At 47.1% G+C, this 20,609-nt stretch overlaps 1 protein-coding gene and 1 pseudogene across 2 annotated transcripts; one reads left to right on the top strand and one right to left on the bottom strand.

The window, feature by feature from the left end:
• Positions 1-503: 503 nt before the first annotated feature.
• Positions 504-20,315, top strand: Zbtb8b (zinc finger and BTB domain containing 8b). 2 transcript variants are annotated; one of them, XM_006238967.4, is made up of 4 exons: positions 504-592; positions 8,931-9,925; positions 13,743-13,921; positions 14,300-20,315. In XM_006238967.4, exons 1-4 carry the CDS (start codon positions 534-536, stop codon positions 14,612-14,614), a joined length of 1,548 nt encoding a protein of 515 aa, XP_006239029.1. In that variant the 5' UTR covers positions 504-533; the 3' UTR covers positions 14,615-20,315. The 2 variants fall into 2 exon arrangements, with proteins under 2 accessions (XP_006239029.1, NP_001102735.1); NM_001109265.1 differs by lacking the exon at positions 504-592 and having other exon boundaries at positions 8,925-9,925; positions 14,300-15,815.
• On the bottom strand, positions 7,321-7,814 carry Chchd2l2-ps2 (coiled-coil-helix-coiled-coil-helix domain containing protein 2-like 2, pseudogene 2; annotated as a pseudogene).
• Positions 20,316-20,609: the final 294 nt, after the last annotated feature.

The raw sequence follows: 20,609 nt of genomic DNA, 5'->3' as shown, positions 1-20,609 counted from the left end.
CCCAGTCTGAAACCGAGCAGCCCGCTATATAGGCTCTGATTGGCTGGCCTCAATCCAGGCCAGGTTATCAAGAAAATCATCTGAGGTACTTGACAGGTAGTAACCCACTTAGGATGTGAGGTGTGAAAAAACGGTTGGAATACCGCATGCATATACCCGATGGGTTGCCCCTACCCTACCTAATTTGTGGGGTGTTTTGTTTTTTGCTTTAAAAGGCTGTTCTGTCTTGACTCTCGCTGACACGGTTTGGATCCCGAACCCAGCCGTCTCCCTGATATACCGGCTCTTTTGAATAAAGAAACTTTTGTTGGCTCAAACTTGGTTTTCACAGTGGATTATTTCCCAAATTCTCGGACACTGACAAGACCACAACTCCCATCACCCCATGAATACTGGAGCCTTCAGAGCGCATCCTCCAGAGGTGGGTACTCGGACCATTGACGGACCTGCTGACTGGAGGGCCCGCCTTCGTCAGCCCAAGATCTCCTACCATTGGTCATCTCCCCCGCTTCTCACTGGAGGGCCGCAGGTGAATGAAAGGGGGCGTGTCAGTACGCTCAGCTCGCTGGAGGAGGCTGGAACCCGGTGCCAGGTGAGAACACAGCATCCGGTCGGCGCAGCGGCTCTTTTGGTTTTGGGGAAAGTTGGGGGCATCTCCGGAGGCTGGCTCGGGGGACCGGGTGTAGATAAGCAGGCACGATTGCCTTTCTCAGCCAGCTTTGGACCGCCCGGCCCAGTAACTCCCTGGACCCCGGCTGCGCGGAGTGGCCCTCAGTGGCAGACCCTCCCTCTTCTTGGCGTGGGGCGGGTTGACACGGAGGCATTTACCCCACCCTCCCTGTCTGTGGGTGACCCACCCCACATGGTCCAGGTGGGAGTTCTGGCTTCTGCTCATCCTGATCCTGAAGGATACCCAGGCGCCAGGGCTTGACCAGGCTGGGCCAGTGTCCGCTTAGGCTGTGGTCACTTTGCCGGTGGGAAGACCTACGGGAGGCAAGGCCTCGGTTTCCACACCCAGACACCAGGGACTGTGTCCATTACCTGGTTCCAGTGGCCTCCCTCAGGTTGTCTGACTCCTGGATTGTTCCCGCTGTCTCGAGAGCGATTCAGCAGGAGAACGGAAGATGGCAATTGGTCAGAAATTCTACCCCTGCAAAACTCTTGTGTTCCTCCTTTCCTTGGGCCAGAGGAAGGAGTGGCTTTCCTGTCTATTGCTAGACCTGTTAGAGGGTTTGGGGAGATCGACAAACAATGGCTAAGGATTGCCTCCCTGGAATCAGTAGAATATGGATTTTAAATCTGTATCTTTGAACCTCAGATTCCCTCTCTGAAAAATGAAAATATTCTGCACCGCGTTAGTATGAGGCTAAAATGTATGTGCTCGTCAAGTAGTTGTCATAGTGTTTCGAAGTGAATGGCGCGCAGGAAATTCTAGTCGTCCTATTCACCGAGGAGCAGTTTTTATTCTCAGGTCGGTGGGACTGGAGGAGAGTTGTCAGAAAGAGGGAACTGGACAGACAGTGGTGTTGAACACTCTAATCCCAGCACTGGAGAGGCAGAGGCAGGAGGATGGGAACGAGTTTAAGACTAACCTGGTTTTACATAGCCAGACTCTTAAATCAAACAAGCAAATGAATGGGGGTGAAGGGGAGACACAGAGAAAGTACAGGGTGCTTTTTTTTTTCTTATTTTTAATACATGTGTTGTGGGTCTGGGTCTTGGAATGTGGCAGCCCACTGAGGCCCGAGGTGTGGATACCATCCAGAAGCTGGGGTTCCTGGCAGTTGTGAGCCGCCTGATTCAGGTGCTGGGAATTCAGGCGAGGTCCTTTGAAAATCACTATTTTCTCTTTAACTGTTCTCCAGGCCCTGCTTTTGGCTTTTGATCAAAGACAGTCCTGTTGCCCGGCTAGGATTCCTTTAAGGATCCAAGAGTTTGTCCTGTGATCACCAACAGCCTCTTTGGGGGATGTGCACTGGCTTTGGTTAATTTTGCTATTCCTGATAGCTTCCTTTTGTCAGGAAATATACATAGTAACTGTTAGGGTTTTTTTGTTTGTTTGTTTGTTTGTTTGTTTTTTGGAGACAGGGTTTTATGTAGCCCACGCTGTGTTGCAACAGGATTTGTAGCCCACGATGACCTTGAATCTTGATTCTCCTGTCTCTATCTCTTGAGTCCTTGAATTATAGACTTTTACCAGAATACCCAGTTTATGCAGTGCTGGAGGGATCAAACTCAGGACCTCACACAAGGAAGGCCTGTCCTTTGCCAACTGAGCCACATCTGCAGCCATCATACTTAGCATCTTAGTTAGGGTTTTACTCTCATAAGGACAACATTTAATTGGGGCTGGCTTACAGGCTCAGAGGTTCAGTCCATTATCATCAAGGCAGGAGCATGGCAGTGTCCAGGCAGGCATGGTGCAGGCAGAGATGAGAGCTCTACATCTTCATCTGAAAGCTGCTAGGAGAAGACTGACTTCCAGGCAGCTAGGATGAGTCTTAAAGCCCACACCCACAGTGACACACCTACTCCAACAGGGCCACACCTCCTAATAGTGCCACTCACTGGGCCAAGCATATGCAAACCATTACATTTAGTTATTGGCTTTATTTTGTTGTTGTTGTTGTTTTGTTTTGTTTTGTTTGTTTTTTGATACAGGGTTTCTCTGGCTGTCCTGGAACTCACTCTGTAAACCAGACTGGCCTTCAACTCAGAGGTCCCCTTCCCTCTGCTCCCAAATGTTGAGATTAAAGGCACGTGATAACTCCTCCCAGCTATTGGCTTTAAGTTTTAATTTTTTTGTTCTTTTTTTCGGAGCTGGGGACTGAACCCAGGGCCTTGCGCTTGCTAGGCAAGTGCTCTACCACTGAGCTAAATCCCCAACCCCAAGTTTTAATTTTTATTATCTGTTTAATTATTTGGTGTCATTCAAGACACGGTTTCCCTCTGTCATCCTAGAGCTTGCTCTGTAGACCAAGCTGGCCTCAAATTGAGATATCCACCTGTCCCTGCCTCCTGAGTGCTGGGATTAAAGGCATGAGCCACCACTGCCCAGCTTCACTTTAATTTTTTTTTTTTTTTTTTTTTGGCTCTTTTTTTCAAAGCTGGGGACCGAACCCAGGGCCTTGTGCTTCCTAGGCAAGTGCTCTACCACTGAGCTAAATCCCCAACCCCTTCACTTTAATTTTTAAAAATTACATCTATTTATTTACTTATTGATGGATCGGTTGTGTGTATACATATTTATATGGAGGGCGGAGTGCAGCTTTTAGGAGTTGGGTCTCCTTCCACCGTGTTAGTGCTGAGCATCAAATGCAGGCCACTAGGCCTGGTCGCAAGTGCTCTCACCAGCTGAGCCCTCTCACTGGTCCAGTGTTTAGTGACTGTTGGATGGAGTTGGATCCATGCATAGATTTGGAGTGACGTATGTGGGCTAAATGTGCATTAGACCAGTGCTAAGCTGCTTTTCAGTGGGAAGTGGGGGTTTCCAGCACAGCCCAGGGATCAGAGCGCCAGAGACCAGCTTTGCTGAGGTGAATAACTGTTGACTTATTGTTTACTTATTGGGTTCAAATGATCCTCCAGCCTCATCCTCCCATGGCTGGGACTGCAGGTTTGTACCCCACACCTGGCCACGAAAAAACTCGAGTCCTGTAACTTATTTTTTAATCCCTAATACTTCTGCTGTTATATCTTTCTTGTATAATTGTCCAGAAAAAATTCACTATATAGAGAGTAAACACACACACACACACACACACACACACACACACACACACACACTGTAGTTTGTTTTGGATCTCATGGGATTTTTTTTTTCTTTTTTTTCCCCAGTATATCTTGGTGACATTTCAGTTAACTATAGATAATTCTACATGATTGTATCTTTTAAAATCTTTAAATATCTTTTGTATGGGTTTTTGCCTGGGTATATGTCTGTGTCCCACATGTGTTCCTGGCACCTACAGACTCTAGAAGAGGGCACCAACTCCCCTGAAAATAGAGTTACAGACTCTTAGGAGCTGCCAGGTGGGTGCTGGGAATTGAACCCCGGTCCTCTGGAGGAGCAGCCAGTGCTCGTAACCACTAAGCCACCTCTGCAGCCCAACGATCAGAGACGCTTTAAAAAGAAATAGTTTATTTGGGGATTGACTAAAAAAAGCAGTAAACTCTGCACGTTCAAGGGGGTGAAGTCAAAGAGAAACATTTAAAGGCAGAATGGGAACCATGGAAAGCGTTTTTGAGACGTTGTCTAGCGAAGACTAAACAGGCAGAGGCTGGGCCATCATCCTTCAGGACGTACTTTTTGGTTTTGTTTTGGTCAAGGAAAGGAGTGAGGTCGCAGTGAAGCCTTCTGCGGAAACGTAGCAGATTGGTTTATATAGGAGCAGCAGGAGTCTACAACTATGGGAGCTGGACGGGTGGCTAAGAGCACTGGCTGCTCTTACAGAGGACCCGGGTTCAATTCCCAGCAACCACATGGTGGCACATAAGTCACCTGTAACTCCAATTCCCAGGGATCTGATTCCTTCTTAGGACCTCCACAGCGGTTGGGCACACAGACAGCAAACATCTCATAATAAAAATAAGGATATCCGGCCGGGTGGAGGTTTTGCTCACCTTCATTCCCAGCACTTGGGATCTCAAAAAAACAAATACATACATATATATATATATATATATATATATATATATATATATATATATATATATATATATAGTGCTCTTCTTTGTAAGCTACAGTGTTCACTTAACTACTTTGGATGAAAATCTTTTTAGGATTATGATGTCATTTGTTGAGTTTAAGATGAATCCAAAAATAAAGGAATTGGGCTGTTGATAGGGCTCTGTGGGTAAAGGTGCTTGCTGCCAGCCCTGAAGACCTGAGTTCAATCCCAGGAACCTACATGGTAGGAGATCACCCATCATAAGTTGTCCTCCAACCATTACATGGTTACTGTAGCACATGTGTCCCCCAGCCTTCCCTACACACACACACACACACACACACACACACACACACACACACACACACACACTCACAGGCTCTGACCTTTCTCCCCTTAATCTTCAGTTCGTAGTTAAGTGAATGCATGGATGTAGAAGCCACTGCTACAGAGAGCTGACTACAGTTGCCCAGTACTGCAGTGGGTCAGTAGGTGAGGACGAGGCTGACAGATAAGGTTAGGGTTTGACAGGGGAGGGAAGGGGCACTTGGGGCAGAAGGCTAGCACCACCATTTCCCTCACCGCCAGGAAGATTCTAAGCTTGGTTTTTCTCGTTCTGCCTAGCATTTAAAACTAGGAGCATGCCTTTTAATTTAGCAAGCATTCTTTAACCAAAGCCAGGCACTGTGAGGGCTGTCAGATGTAATAAGACATGTCCATGCCTTTAAAGGGCTTGCCACCTTCTGATAGAAGGCAAGGACTATAACAGTGGGAAGGTATTAACCAAGGGTAGTGGAGTTCGTTCCGCCACCAAGAGCAGCAAAGGCAAAAAGGGACTTGATTGGTTCGGACACAGCTTGAGCTAGGTAGGGCTTAGCTAGTGTCCCCAGGTACCATCAGATGTCACCTTTGTTAGGCTGGTTCCTCTAGTGGCACAGCTGCGCGTTCCTCACATTCTGTGAGCTCACAGAGCAGGATGCCCCTTTCAGAAACCCAACAAAGGTTCCATTGCTTTTCACTGTTCTGGCCACTGTGCCCTCTCTGAGGCAGTCCCTGGTGGTCAGAGAGTAAGATGCATTGATCGTAGCTGATAGGACAGCCTACATACGTGGAAACAGCTGGATGGTGCCTGCTTCATGCATAGCACATTGGCCAAGAGTAGGGGGAAAGAATGGTTCTGTAGCAGCCTTAGGGGTACCAGAACACTTTAAAAGGGGATGTGTGTGCTGAGAAGCCCAGGAATCTACCAGACTTCTCCACAAAATAATGATAGAAAAATTTGAGCTGAGGCTACTGGCTATTATCTAAATTCTGATTGAGACTTGGGAAAAGAAACTACCATTTGAAGAGTAGAATCCAGGGCATAAGATCTGTCGACTCTAGAGACCACCAAACCCAGTTTTGAATCCTGACTGTGTCACAGCTTGGTTATTTCTTATCTTTGATTTCTTTTTTTTTTTTTTAATCCCAAGTAAAAAAAAACATCAAACGTATTTCTTGTTGTATCTTTGGTTTCTTTATCAGAAAAACAGGGATAAAGACGTAAGGACTTACAAGGATTTATTTATTTATTTGACATAGGATGTCCTCTCCCAGGCTAACCTGGAAGGAGCTATGTTGCTGAGGATGGTCTTGAACTCCTGATTCTCCTGCCTCTAATTGACTAGCACGGTGATTACAGCCATCTGCCATCACCCCCACTTTATAGGGGGCTGGGGCTGGAACTCAGGCCTTCATGAGTGCTAGGCAGTCACTCTGCCAACTGAGCCATCTCCGGCCTTTGGTTCGTTTGCTGAGACCGGCTCGATGTTTGCCCGAGCTGGCATTGAGCTCTCTGTGTAGTCAGACACAACCTTGGGGAGGGAGGGACGCCTCAGAGAGTAAAGGCGCTGGCACTAAGCATAGTGATCTGAGTTCACTGCAGAACCTCGAGGGTCAGAGAAGAGAATCTACCTCTGTATGTGCACCAGGGCACCCATGTGCTCACACACACACATACATACATACATACATACACACATAGATAAACATATAATGTAAATAAATACATGCCTACATACATGCATCTGTATACAATGTAAATAAATAAAAAGTGTAAAAAAGCTATCAAAGATGATGCACTCTTGTCTCTGCCTCTCAAGTGCTGTTTATGGTTGTTTTTATTTTATTTATTTATTTATTTATTTATTTATCTATTTATTTATTTATTTTTGGTTCTTTTTTTCGGAGCTGGGGACCGAACTCAGGGCCTTGCGCTTCCTAGGCAAGGGCTCTACCACTGAGCTAAATCCCCAACCCCTTATTTTATTTTATTTTTTCAGAATAAACCACTTTATTTTAACTCAATCACAATACAGTTCGTTCAGGGAAGCCAAACACTTGCCCAGTAACCAACACTACAAGCCTCAGTAAATGCCTATAGTTAGATCTCTGTCTCGGCCACTCTGAAGCAATGGAGCTGTTAGAAATAAGGGTCCAGGGGTTGGGGATTTAGCTCAGTGGTAGAGCGCTTGCCTAGGAAGCCCAAGGCCCTGGGTTCGGTCCCCAGCTCCGAAAAAAAAGAAAGAAAGAAGGGTCCACACGTGTAACTCTCAATTATACAGAACCAAGTTTATGTTTCGCCAGCTTGAATGCCTTGATTCGATTAAACCATTTGCAATCCGGCACTGCCGCAGGACCTCCTTGAAGCCCTCACGGAGCTTGACATCGCTCTGGTTCTGAGCACGCTCCCGAAACTGCTTGATCTCTAGAGAGCAAGGTCCAAAAGACCGCTGGTTCTGCAGCGGGGCTCCCTGAGGCTCCTGGTACGTGATGTCAGGCTTCGCAGGCTCAGCATTAGCCCCTCCACTGAAGCCCCCAGAGATGGCGTGACCCAGGGCGTGCCCCACCGCAGAGCCCACAGCCACACCGGCTGCAGTGGTAGCCGTCTGGGCCATCAGGCCTGGCTGCCGAGGGGCAGCAGCAGGTGAGCCAACTGCAGATGGGGCAACGGCTGCGGCTGGAGGCTGAGCTGCAGGTGCTCTTCTGGGTGCTGCCCTCACCTGAGGGCCCCGGCTGTCCGGAGGAGTCACCCGGGAAGTGAGGCATCAGCTTCCACGAAGCATCCTAGCTGCTTGTAGTCTCAGCGTTCAGAAAAGACAAACTGCCTATTTTATTTATTTTTACTTAAGTTTTAGAGACTGGGTTTCTCTGTGTAGTCCTGGCTGTCCTGGAACTTGCTCTGCAAACCAGGCTGGTCTCAAACTCACAGGGATCCTCCTGTCTCTGCCTCTCAAGTGTTGAGATTAAAGTCATGTGCCACCACTGCCTGGCCAGTTGCTTTTAATTTTTACATTTTGGAAGGTATGTTTTGATTTATGTATATGTGTATGAGTGCCCATGGAGACCAAAAGAGGGGGTCGAATCCCCTGGAGGTAGAGTTACAGGTGGTTGTGAGCCACCCGGTGTGGATGCTGGTAACGGAACTCTGGTCCTCTGGAAGAGCAGCAAGCTCTTAACCACTGAGCTGTCCCTCTATCCCCCACTTACTTATTTATAGACAGGGTCTCATTCTATAGTCCATGTTGGCCCAGAACCGTGATCTCACTCCTTAGCCTTCTGAGTATAAGTATCACAGGTGTACACTACCTTACCTGCTTCCCTCAGAGGATTTTTATTAAAAGTTGTGGAAAGAACCCATGTAAAGCACCGGCTACCGCACCCATATGTAATTATCCGGCATCTTCCTATCCCTTAAAACCAGTTATTCAGAACAGCCTACATCCTGAAAACGCCATTGGTCCAGTAGTTTGGTTTTTAGATTTATTTACTTTATGTGAGCATTTTGCCTACATGTGTAGGAACATGGATGCCTGGTGCCTGTTGAGGTCAGCGAGGTTGTTGGATCCCCTGGAACGGGAGTTAAGGATGGTAGTGAATTACTGTGTGGGTGCTTGGAACTGAACCCAGATCATTTGCCAGAGCAACAAAGTGATCTTAATCACTGAGTCAGCTCTGCAGCCCTGAACCAGGGCTTTGAAATGTAATGGATGAGAATAGATGAACTTCTAGAAGCCAGGGCTGTAGATCAGTTGGTAGAGTGCTTGCTTTGCTCACATGAAGCCTAGGTTGAGGCCATATCAACTGGGGGAATGGTGACCCACCCCTACAATCCCAGGAGTTCAAGGCCAGCCTGGGCTACAGAAAATCAAAACAAAATATGAACAGCCTATTGTGTAAGGTCAGAATTCCCGAATTAACATAAATAAAAATCTTTGGCAGAGCTCCAGGCCCCTCCAGAGCAGCAGCGGCTGGTGGAGAAATGGAGGCACAGTCCTATAGCGCCAAGCTCTTGGGGGAGTTGAATGAGCAGCGGAAACGAGACTTTTTCTGTGACTGCAGCATCATCGTTGAAGGGCGCATCTTCAAGGCGCACAGGAACATTCTGTTCGCTAACAGTGGCTACTTCCGCGCCCTGCTCATCCACTACATCCAGGACAGCGGGCGACACAGCACAGCCTCCTTGGACATCGTCACCTCCGACGCCTTCTCCACCATCCTAGATTTCCTCTACTCGGGGAAGTTGGATCTGTGTGGCGAGAACGTGATTGAAGTCATGTCAGCGGCCAGCTACCTGCAGATGAATGACGTGGTCAACTTCTGCAAGACGTACATCAGGTCGTCCCTGGACATTTGCAGAAAGATGGAGAAGGAGGCCGCGGTGGCTGCAGCAGTGGCGGTGGCCGCCGCGGCGGCTGCGGCTCATCAGATAGACAGCGAAAGTCCAAGTTCAGTGCTGGAGGGGACTTCCTGTGGCACCAAGAGCTTTGTCTCCTCCCCAGTAAATGGAGAAGGGAGTCTGGACTGTACAAGATCATCTTGTGATGACTGCCATCCCCTAGAACTGGTGGCTAAAGACAGCCAGGGCTCTGGGGCCTCCGAAGGTGACCTTTGTATCGTTCCCAGACGGGTTGAACCTAAGGTGGAATTCGACGTTGCCAGAGTGGAGGTGGAGACTGAGGAACAGCTACAGCAGTACGCCGCCCCATTGGCCCATGCGGAGGAAGTCCTGCCCAGTAACCAGGCCTTGGATTTGACTTACAGCAGCTACCACGTGAAGCAGTTCCTAGAGGCTCTCCTGCGCAACGGTGCTGTCCAGAGCAGAGATGACGTGGATCATCCTTTTTCTCGTGGCTTGGAGGGAAGACTGGAAGGTCCAGGGGTGGCCGTGAATTCGGTGATGGACGTTCAGAACGACTGGTATAGAGAGGACTCAGGTGAGTTTGGGCATCTCTCTATGCCTAGTGCTCGCCCCTCATTGCGATCCTCACCGCTATTATCCCACCGCTGCCACCACTACATCATTGCTACCGCCACCACCACCATGATCCATATAGAACCTTGTTTCTTCGTGCACCGTGTGCATGTGCGCGCGCATGCACATGGACATCCGGGGACCGTATTAGATGTTGCACCGTAAAAGATGTCCACTTTGTTTTTGCTTTTTGTAAATATAAATTATCTTACTTTGTTTTACATGTAGGACATTTTGCCTGCATGTAAGTCTGTATATCATATGTGTGCAGAGGCCAGAAGAGGTCATTGGAGCCCCTAGGACCGGAAGTTGCTCACGGCTATGAGCTGCTGTGTGCATGTTGGGAACTGAACCCAGGTTCTTTAAAAGAGCACCCAGTGCTCTGAGCTGTTCATCTATCTCTCTAGTCCCTACCTAGTTTTTTGAGACAGGTTTCTCTTTGGCCTAGGCTTGCTAATTTTGCTTAGCCTGACTGGCCAGTAACCCCTGCACCTCCAGAGATCCAATGATCTCCATTTTTCCATTGCTGGGATTATAGGTGTGTGTAGCCATCCGAGTTCAGGTAAAATCCAGTCCTTACTGGGCAGCGGCAGCAGTACAGGCCTTTAATCCCAGCACTCAGGAGGCAGAGGCAGGCGGACCTCTGTGACTTGGAGGCTCACCTGGTCTATGTAATGAGTTCTAGGACAGCCAAAGCTTCGAAACCCTGTGTTGTAAAACAACAGAAACTGAGGTCCTCATGTTTGCCCTGCCGGCGTGTCACTGACTGAGCCCCTTGCCTGGGTCTTCTTTGTGTCCTCTGTGTTTCGTATACAGGATGTGGTCATCCTTTGATGTCCATGAGGGGTTGGTTCCAAGACTCCCCTTAGATGATAAAATCCACTGGGTGTTCAAGTCCTCTTTGTAAACTGATACTGTCAGGTGTGGTGGCGCACGCTTTGCATCCCAGCGCTGGGAAGGAAGAGGCAAGCAGACTCTGTGAGTTCAAGGCCACCCAGGTCTAGATAGAAAATTCCAGGCCAAAGGGGGCCATTTAGTGATATGCTGTCTGAATCAATCAATCAATCAATCAATCAATCAGTGGTTGGAGAGATGGCTCAGCAGTTAATAGCACTCGCTGACCCAGGTTTAGCTTCCACGCACGGTGGCTTACAAGCTATAATTCTGGTTCCAGAGGATCCAACACCATCTTCTGACTTCCACAGGCAGTGCGTGTACATAGCGAACAGACATACATGTAGCTAAGACATCCACACACATAAAATAAAAAAATTAAATACATAAAGTGATAGCATTTGTTAGTAATGCCCCGTGTTCTTTAAATCATCCCTCAGTTATTCACAATCCCCAACAGGATGTCAGACTATGTGAGGAATTGTTAGTGCTCAGGGAAAAAAGGACAAGAAAAAAGTCTGGCAGGTCATGGTAGCTTATGCCCATAATCCCAGCCCTTGAGAGATAGGGTTCAGAATTCAAGACCTTAGTGCACAGTGAGGTTGAAGCCAGTGTGAGTTAGAGGAGACGTTGCCACTGACCTTCCAAAAACAAACAAACAAACAAACAAACACTCTTCCAGAGTTTGTATTCACAAAGCAAATGTTTCTGTCAGCATTACCTATGTGGATGTTCTTTAGTGCCTAGAAGGAATACCAGTGAGTGAAGAGCTGATAATAACAGGAAGGGCTAGGGCGGGCATTCTCTTAGTCTAGCAATAAAGATGACGGCCGGTGGTAAGAAGGTTGTCATTTCTACCTGACAACCTGAGCTTGACCCTGGAGCCCACAGTGAAGGAAGAGAACCAGATCCCAAAGGGTGTCCTCTGACCTCCTCGTGTGGACGGAAGCTCTTACACATCACAAACACACAATAGCAGTAATGATAATAAGTAACATTTAAAAATCTTTACGATGAAGACGGTGCACATTGATTAAACGGTAAAGACAAAACAAAAGAACTAAATGGGAGAGAATTTTTTGTTTGTGCTGTTACTCTAGAAGTTATATGAGAGTGTTGAGAAAAACCCCTTGACTCATGGAGAGAGGGGTTAAAGGTACCCAGGTGGCATCATCCTGCAGTGCCCCTAGTGGGGGGTGCTGCCACTGGAGAGCCTGGAGCCCAACGGGAAGAGCATGGCTTGTTGACTGTAAGATAAAGGACGGCCGGGTTGGGGATTTAGCTCAGTGGTAGAGCGCTTGCCTAGCAAGCGGAAGGCCCTGGGTTCGGTCCCCAGCTCCGAAAAAAAGAAAAAAGAAAAAAAAAAAAAAGATAAAGGACGGCCGGTTTCAAGTTTCGGCTTCCCGCGTCTGAGACTACAAGTTCCCAGTTCTGGAGGTGGGCCAGATAGTTTGAGTGGGCTCCTAGGAATTGGAGAGGCTTCTCAACACGTTGGACATGGTCTTGGTAGTTTAGATGGCCCTTTTAGTTTTGGAAGTAGCTCTCCTGATCGCAGAGGTCCTGGCATTTGAGTGGGTGTCTGGCCCCTGGACATGGCCATATTGGTGTTCTCCTGGCTTCAGAGCTAGTTCCAGAAAACCAGTGCCCGTGATGATTAAAGTGAAAGCGTGCCTTCCCCTAGGTTTCTTTTAGGGTTACAAGGAATCCCAGGCTTATCATGTTTAAAGTAGAAACCTCCCGGAACATGCACAGGATTGCTATGCCTTATGGTGCTTGGACTCCCGCCTATCTCTTCGTCTATCCCCAAATAAACTACTTAATCTTTAAAGACTCTTGGGATGCTAGGCACAGTGTCCAAGCAGTCCCACCAACAGGAGGCTGAGGGTTCAAATACATGAGCCTACAGGAATATTTCTCATGCAAACCAGCACATCACTGTAGCCCCCAACTTAGGGATGAGGCCACCGTTGCTGTTATTGGCTTTAATGATGGGCCTGTAGGTGCAAGAAATCAAAGGCTGGCATTTCAGGTATCACAATGTCTGGATTGGTTTCCTAGTATTTCCAAGTGAGAACCTCTACACCATTTCAGTTGCATGTAGATTGGTCTTTACAACACAGAGCATCGATTGGCTGTTTACAGCTCACACCAGGATGAATCACGCTGGGTGTTACAGGGGAGCCGTGTAACACGACAAAAATAATTTTGACGGGGCTGGGGATTTAGCTCAGTGGTAGAGCGCTTACCTAGGAAGCGCAAGGCCCTGGGTTCGGTCCCCAGCTCCGAAAAAAAGAACCAAAAAAAAAAAAAAAAAAAAAAATAATTTTGACATACCACAAAGTGTTTGTAAAACCCACAGAATGTGGGGCTGGAGAGATGGCTCAGAGGTTAAGAGCGCTGGCTGTTCTTCCAGAGGACCCAAGTTTGGTCCCAGAGATACCTTCTGACCCCCATGGGTACCTGTTCACACATGGCATTAATACACAGACATACCCATTTACATGAATAAAAATTAAAACAAATTAACAAAAATCTTAACACCAAAAAGCTTTCATGGGCCAGAGAGATGTTATGCTTATGACCAAAAACTAAGCTGGGTGGGTGGGGATGGGGCTTAGTGAACGAGCATTTGGGCATCACATTCAAGGCCCTGGGCTCAATGTCTAAGCACAGGGAGGGGGGCGGGGAAAGCCTGCTCAGTTGACTTGACCTTTGACCTTTTGGGAGCCAGACAAAGCGGGACTTGCGCTGGTCAATCTTGCTGCTTACTAGCAGGTTGAGTTGGTGATCACCCTCTCTGGGATGAGGGTGTTTCCCAATCCCAACCAGAAAAGTGGCTGTGGTTGTCCCTGTTGACAGCTGATTGAGTCTGTTGGACTCCTCAGGTGACGTGCTGGTGGTCCCCATCAAGCTCCACAAGTGTCCTTTCTGCCCTTACACTGCCAAGCAGAAGGGCATCCTCAAGCGGCACATCCGGTCGCACACTGGCGAACGGCCTTACCCCTGCGAGACCTGTGGCAAGAGGTTCACGAGACAGGAGCACCTTCGGAGTCACGCCCTGAGCGTAAGTGTCGGTGACGTCACTGTACGGGCTGGGTCTGTTTCCAGATATGGGGGTGGGCCTGTCTGTCTGTCCCTTGAGAAGTTTGTGAAGTTTTCTTTTACCCGGGCTGGCGGCACTTAGAAAGTTAACACTGGCGTGGGAACAGGCTAGTTTTCTAAGAAGCCTAGCTTTTGTTCAAGGTTGGCTGTCCTGAGGCCAGAACTGGCAGGACCAGTAGACTGTAGGTCTCTTCCCCTCTTAAGGACGAAATGTAAGTAGAAGTGACACCCTGAGGCAGGAGAGCAGCTTGGGTTCCATTTGCATGGCCATTGTTCCTAACTGCTGAGTCATCTCTCCAGCCTTTTCTGTGACCTTTCCTGCGCCCCCTTGTGCTGACAGGTCCACAGATCCAGCCGCCCAATTATCTGCAAAGGCTGTCGGAGGACCTTTACGAGCCACCTGTCCCAGGGGCTTCGGCGTTTCGGGCTGTGTGACAGCTGCACCTGTGTCACAGACCCTCACGACGACGATGACGACCTGATGCCCGTCAACCTTAGCCTGGTGGAGGCGTCTTCTGAAAGCCACGAGAAGAGTGACACAGACGACTGGCCCATCTACATAGAGTCCGGTGAGGAGAACGACCCAGCTGCGGAGGATTCTGACGACAAGCCGTACATCCGGCCCAATTTAGCAGCCCCTGAGATGCTTACCTAGCAGTGACTCAGCGGGCAGCTTATAAGTGTTACGGTTTGTTCTGCGGTGAGAGCTACCATTTGTTGAGTTCCGTGAGACTTGGGGATCCTCTCCCCGAAATGTTGTTACACTTGGATTTTTCGTTAGACGACTTAATGTGGAGGCTGGATGCTGTGACTCCAAGGACTGATGACTTTTTACCTTTGGTTCTGACTGAATCAAGGTTGAGCTCTGAGGCTTCCTAATTGTCCTGCTGAGAAGCTGTCTGGGCAGGAGGAAGAAAGCCCCCTCCATAGCACTATACCCATCTTTTACTTTCTTACGTCATTACCGTCTTCTAAAGAAGTGGTGAGAATATGTTGTCAGAACTTCAGTCTTTCTCCTGCCAGGCTTCTTGTAACAAATTCCACAGTTTAATTTTCTGGGAATCGGCTTCGATAAAAGCAGGCAGGGCTGACGACGTGGTCATAAAATAAACCTAAGACTGTACTCCTAAAGGCTGGGGGAAGCTAAGTGCAGACAAACTCTGAAACAAATTACAAGTTCATGTGGGCCCTCTTGTTGGTCCACCTGGATTAAATTAAATGAACGCCTAGAGGAAAGCCAGCAAGTCAGGGTAAGGTAGTGTCCCTGTCTAGTCTGCTATTTGACAATTCCATACATTCTGAATAGGGAATTCAGAATTCCCCTATTCTGAGATTGTAAAGCAAGTCATTTGGGCAAAAGTCAAAAGGCTCCCTGGTTTTCTTAGTCGTTTCCTGGACAAGCAATCTGGACATGTGTGCTCTGCTGAGATCCGGTCACCTAGTTTATGCCCAGACTTGAGCTGCAGGGGGAACGTGCATGCCTAACTAACATTTGGGTTTTAGAGGATCTTCTAGAAGGAAGGAACTGGCTAGAGCAGGTTTTAAGCTAGTCTGTTTTTCACCCACTCTGCAGCCAGGTTACAATTCCAGCAAAGCAAGTCGAGTGTCTTTAAAGTATCAAAGGACAGGAAAGACCATGGATGACAGGTGCCCTAGAAGGGATTCACAGACATTTCTTTTGTTAAAGTACCAAAGTGGACTTTAAAAGAAATCCCTTGTCTTCCTTTAGTTTTAATACAATTTCAAAAAGCAGTGAAATCACCAATCTCTCTGCCTCTTGAACAGGAAGGACCTAAGGAGAAACATTTATAAAATGACTTGTATGTATTGTCTTGCTATTGAAGAGTTGAAGCTTTTGTTTGTCTGTCTGTGTTTTGAGACAGGGTTTCTCTGTGTAGCCTTGGTTGCTGTGGAACCCACTATGCAGACCAGGCTGGCCTCGAACTCCTGAAGTTCTGACCATCTCTGCCTCCCAAGGGCTAGTTTTAAAGCTGCACCACTTCACTTGACAGGACTGGGGGTACAGCTCATTGTCTGTCATTAGGAAGGCCCTAGGTACTCTAGTACTCTATAGTACTACAATAGATAGATACCTAATTTTATGTTGTCTACAAGAAAAAAGCCATTAATAAAGAAAAGAAAAGAAAAAGAAGAAAGAAAGCAAAGGGACTGGAGAGGTGGCTCAATAGGTAAGAGCACTGGCTACTCTTCAAGAGGACCTGGGTTTGATTCCCAGCACCCCCACGGTAGCTAACAAGTGTCTCTAACTCTAGTTCCAGGGGATCTGATACCCTCACGCCAATGCACATAAAATAAAATGATTCTTTAAAATTGTCAGCCGTGTAAAAAAGAGAGACAGAAAGAAAGCAAAATTGTCAGGTGTCACTGGTTTCCTCAGTGGTAGGTGGTATATCCTGGACCTTGTCCAGGCTGGGGAAGAACTGTCTTACTGACTTAGACCCCGCCCCTGGAGGTTGTACATCACATGAGCCTTAGGGCCACACCTGAAACTCTAGTGATGCTTAGTTTGCTGTGATGCCCACACCCTGTTAGTGGCTTTCCTTCCTTGAACAAGGCATGGGCTATCTCAGTGCTACCTAGTGAGCCACATCATACACAGACTGATGCCACACAGGCCTAGTGGCATATGCCTCCCACACTCGGGAGACAGAGGCAGGCAGATCTCTGTGAGTTCAAGGCCGGCCTGGTCTATATAGAGAGTTCTGGGCCAGTCATTGATACATAGGGAGCGTCTGCCTCGAAAAAGAAAACAACAAAACAAAAACAAATAAAAAGTTTTGAAATAAATCAAAGTATTGAAAAATTTTAAACCAATCTTTTTTTTTTTGGTTCCTTTTTTTGGAGCTGGGGACTGAACCCAGGGCCTTGCGCTTCCTAGGTAAGCACTCTACCACTGAGCTAAATCCCCAGCCCCTAAACCAATCTTTTTTAAGCCATGTGTTATTCAAAGGATGAAATGCCTTCAATCCCAGCATTCGGGAGACACACTCAGGAGGAGCTCTGAGTTCGAGGCTAGCCTGGTCTACAGAGTGAGTTCCAGGATAGCCAGGGCTACACAGCGAAACCCTGGTGGGGTTGGGGGGAGACAGACAGACAGACAGACAGAAAGCTAGAGAGACGGAGAATGGACTAAAGCTGGGGATAGCATCGCCCAGTGGTCCGAGCACTTTCTACTTTCCTTGCATAGGGCATGGATTCAGTCCTCAGCATTGCAAAACAAATTAACCGACTACATGAAAAGTTCTGAACTGACTGTTATCAAATACTTTTCTTGCCTAAAGCAAAAATATCACCTGTTATTTGCAGTGGGGTAAGTTGGCATACATCCGGGAGCCTCATCCTGAGGAGGCAGGAGCCGGATTGCTGCCAGTTTGAGACCAGCCTAGTCTACAAAGCAGTTTGTAGGCCAGTCAAAGCTGCCAAGTACATAGCAAGATGCTGTCTTTAAAAACAAAGACTAAGGGGCTGGAGAGATGGCTCAGGGGTTAAGAGCACTGACTGCTCTTCTAGTGGTCCTGAGTTCAAATCCCAGCAACCACATGGGGCCTCACAACCATCTGAAATGGTATCCAATGCCCTCTTCTGGTGTGTCTGAAGACAGCTACAGTGTACTCACATACATTAAATAAACATAAAAAAAAATCAAAGAATAAACTAAGACAGATCTTAACAAAAAGAAAATTAAGTGACTGTATGAATTTATTCTACAGGAGTTATATTTGACATTTTTACTGATTTTTTTTAATTAGATATTTTTTATTTACATTTCAAATGTTTCCCCTTTCCCAGTTACCCCTCCAGAAACCCACTCTCTCCCCCTGCTTCTATGAGGGTGCTCCCCCACCCACCCATCTACTTCCTCCCACCTCCCATCCCTGACATTCCCCTACACTGGGGCATCCAGCCTTGATAGGACAAAGCCTCTCCTCCCGTTGATACCTGACAAAGCCATCCTCTGCTACATATGTGACTGGAGCCATATGTCCATCCCTGTGTACTCTTGGGTTGGGGAGTTTAGTCCCTGGGAGCTCTGGGGGCGGGGGTCTGGTTGGTTGATATTGTTGTTCTTCCTGTGGGGTTGCAAACCCCTTCAGCTCCTTCATTCCTTTCTCTAACTTCTCCATTAGAGACCCCGTTCTCAGTCCAATGGTTGGCTGTGAGCATCCGCCTCTGTATTTGTCAGCCTCTCAGGAGACAGCTATATCAGGCTCCTTTTATTTCTGTTTTATTATGACCTTCCTACCTCACAATTCAACCTCTCTGACTGCTTCCGCCTTCCTTGGGGAGAACAATGATCTTTTTTGAGCTATCTTATGACCTCTTCATGTCTCTGGGTTTAAAAAAAAAATCACTTTAGAGGTTTTCCAGTAGACAGTGCTTCTCAGCTAGATATTGTGTTGTCTGACACAGAAAATTTGGCATTGTCTGGAGTCACCTTTGTTTGTGAGAAGTATCACAGGGAACTTCTTGTGTCCAATTTAGGTTAGGCCAGATGTGCTACTGAGCAAAGTTCCTTAGGAGAGTGTCGCAGAAGAAAGAGTAATCTACTTTAAAGTGTCAGTAGGGGAAGTTGGAGAGATGGCTCAGCGGTTAAGAGCACTGACTGCTCTTCCGGAGGACCTGAGTTCAATTCCCAGCAACCACATGGTGGCTCACAACCATCTGTAATGGGATCTAATGCCCTCTTCTGGTGTGTCTGAAGACAGCCACAGTGTACTCATATACATATATGTATATGTGTATATATGTATATATGTATGTATATGTATATATATAATAAATAAATAAATCTTCAAAAAAATTGTCAGTATAGGTTGGGTGTAGTGGCACATGCTTTAATCCCAGCACCCAGGAAACAGAGACAGGCAGATCTCTCATCTGAGTTCAAGGCCAGCCTGGTCTACATAGCTATCCCTAGACACAGTGACACCCTGTCCCAAAATCAAATAAATAAATTTAAAAACAATACTACCAAGGTTGAGAAATTCTAGATAAAAAAATAATGGTGTTTTGATTGATCTTTAATAAGGGTTCTCAAATGCTTTGTCTTCCCTTCTAGCCCGCCAGAGGTAGGAGAGAAAAGAACGTAATAGGACAAGAGGTGTGTGCCTGTTTAGAAGTAGTTCTTTTGGGTGATTCCAGTTTCCATTGTCAGGATACCAACAGTCCAGTCCAAAGTGTCAGCGGTGGCACGATCCAGCAGAAACTGCCAGGCCTCCACTGAATCAACACAAGTCATTGGTAGCAACCAGAACCAGCTGGGGTGCCATGCTACTCTTAACAGAGGGAAGATCAGTGAAGACACAAGACCGGGAAGTCTTGCACAGCTAGCTATGCAAGCACCTTGTCACTTCCATTGAGTCCTATCTCCAAACATTATGTGTCCTCTCTCGGGTCAAACAAAACATCACGTGAGTCTGCATCACATGACACAACCAGAAATTCTACTTCATAAAGGCTTAGTGGTTAAGAGCTCTTCTTGCTCTTATAGAGGACCCAAGTTCAGGTCCCAGAGTCTCAGCTGCTTGTAAGTACAGCGCTAGGAACTCCTGATGCAGCTGGCCTTAGTGGACACCAGCTCGTGCACACACTCACACCCAGTATATGAAAATCTAAAAGCAAACCCCGAAAGAAGGAAACCAACTCTTGACTCTGCTTTATATGCCCAGGATCATTCATTCCTGTCTCTGATTTCTTCTTGTTTTGGTGTTTGTTTGTTTGTTTGTTGAGTTAAGACAGGGCCTCGCTGTTTGCCTCACCTCATCCAGGACTCAGTATTAACCAGGCTAGCCTCAAACTCAGAAGGACCTGTCTACCTCTGCCTCCTGGGTGCTGACATAAGCCTCCAGACCTGCTATTTTTGTTACATAAGCAGAATCTTGGGAAGGAGATTTCCTGTGAAGCCTGGAGTACGTAGTGTTAACACTCCATGATGTCTCAGATTGTTCATTCCTAGGTGGCCATTTGGAGTTTGGCAACGTACTATAATAACTGGGTTGCTGTATTTTTAAAAAGAGTTACTTCTCTGGTGTATACTGTCAGATCATGAACTGTTCCCCTTTTAAATGTGTTTCCACATTTGATGGTCCGTAATTATCTTAGTATCTTCAAGGTTTAACTCACGGCCTTAATAGTTTAAAATGTGGGCTAGAGAGATGGCTCAGCGGTTAAGAGCACTGACTGCTCTTCTAGAGGTCATGAGTTCAATTCCCAGCAACCACATGGTGGCTCACAACCATCTGTAACGAGATCCGATGCCCTCTTCTGGTGTGTCTGAAGACAATGACAATGTACTCGTCATATATAAAATGAATAAATAAAATTAAAAAAATAGTTTAAAATGTGTTAGGAGTGGGTGCTGGGGATTGAAATTAGGGGCCCACACATGCCAAGCAGGCCACACCTGCAGCCCATGCAGCCCCTGATCACTTTTTTTTTTTGGTAAGACAGAGTTTCTCTATATAGCCCTGGCCGTCTGTGGTGACATTTTTATAAGTAAATTTGCAGTTGGGCTCAACATTGACCATAAATGTTTGAGTTCCTATTATGGCACCTTTCTGGCACACTCAGTCCAAGTTTACCCAAGGATACTCTTGTCTCATAGGTAGATGTAGTACATGGATCGGTCC

The sequence above is a fragment of the Rattus norvegicus genome, chromosome 5, assembly GCF_036323735.1.
Source record: "Rattus norvegicus strain BN/NHsdMcwi chromosome 5, GRCr8, whole genome shotgun sequence".
NCBI classification, from domain to species: Eukaryota; Metazoa; Chordata; class Mammalia; order Rodentia; family Muridae; genus Rattus; species Rattus norvegicus.
This window is presented reverse-complemented; position numbering and strand designations above follow the sequence as displayed.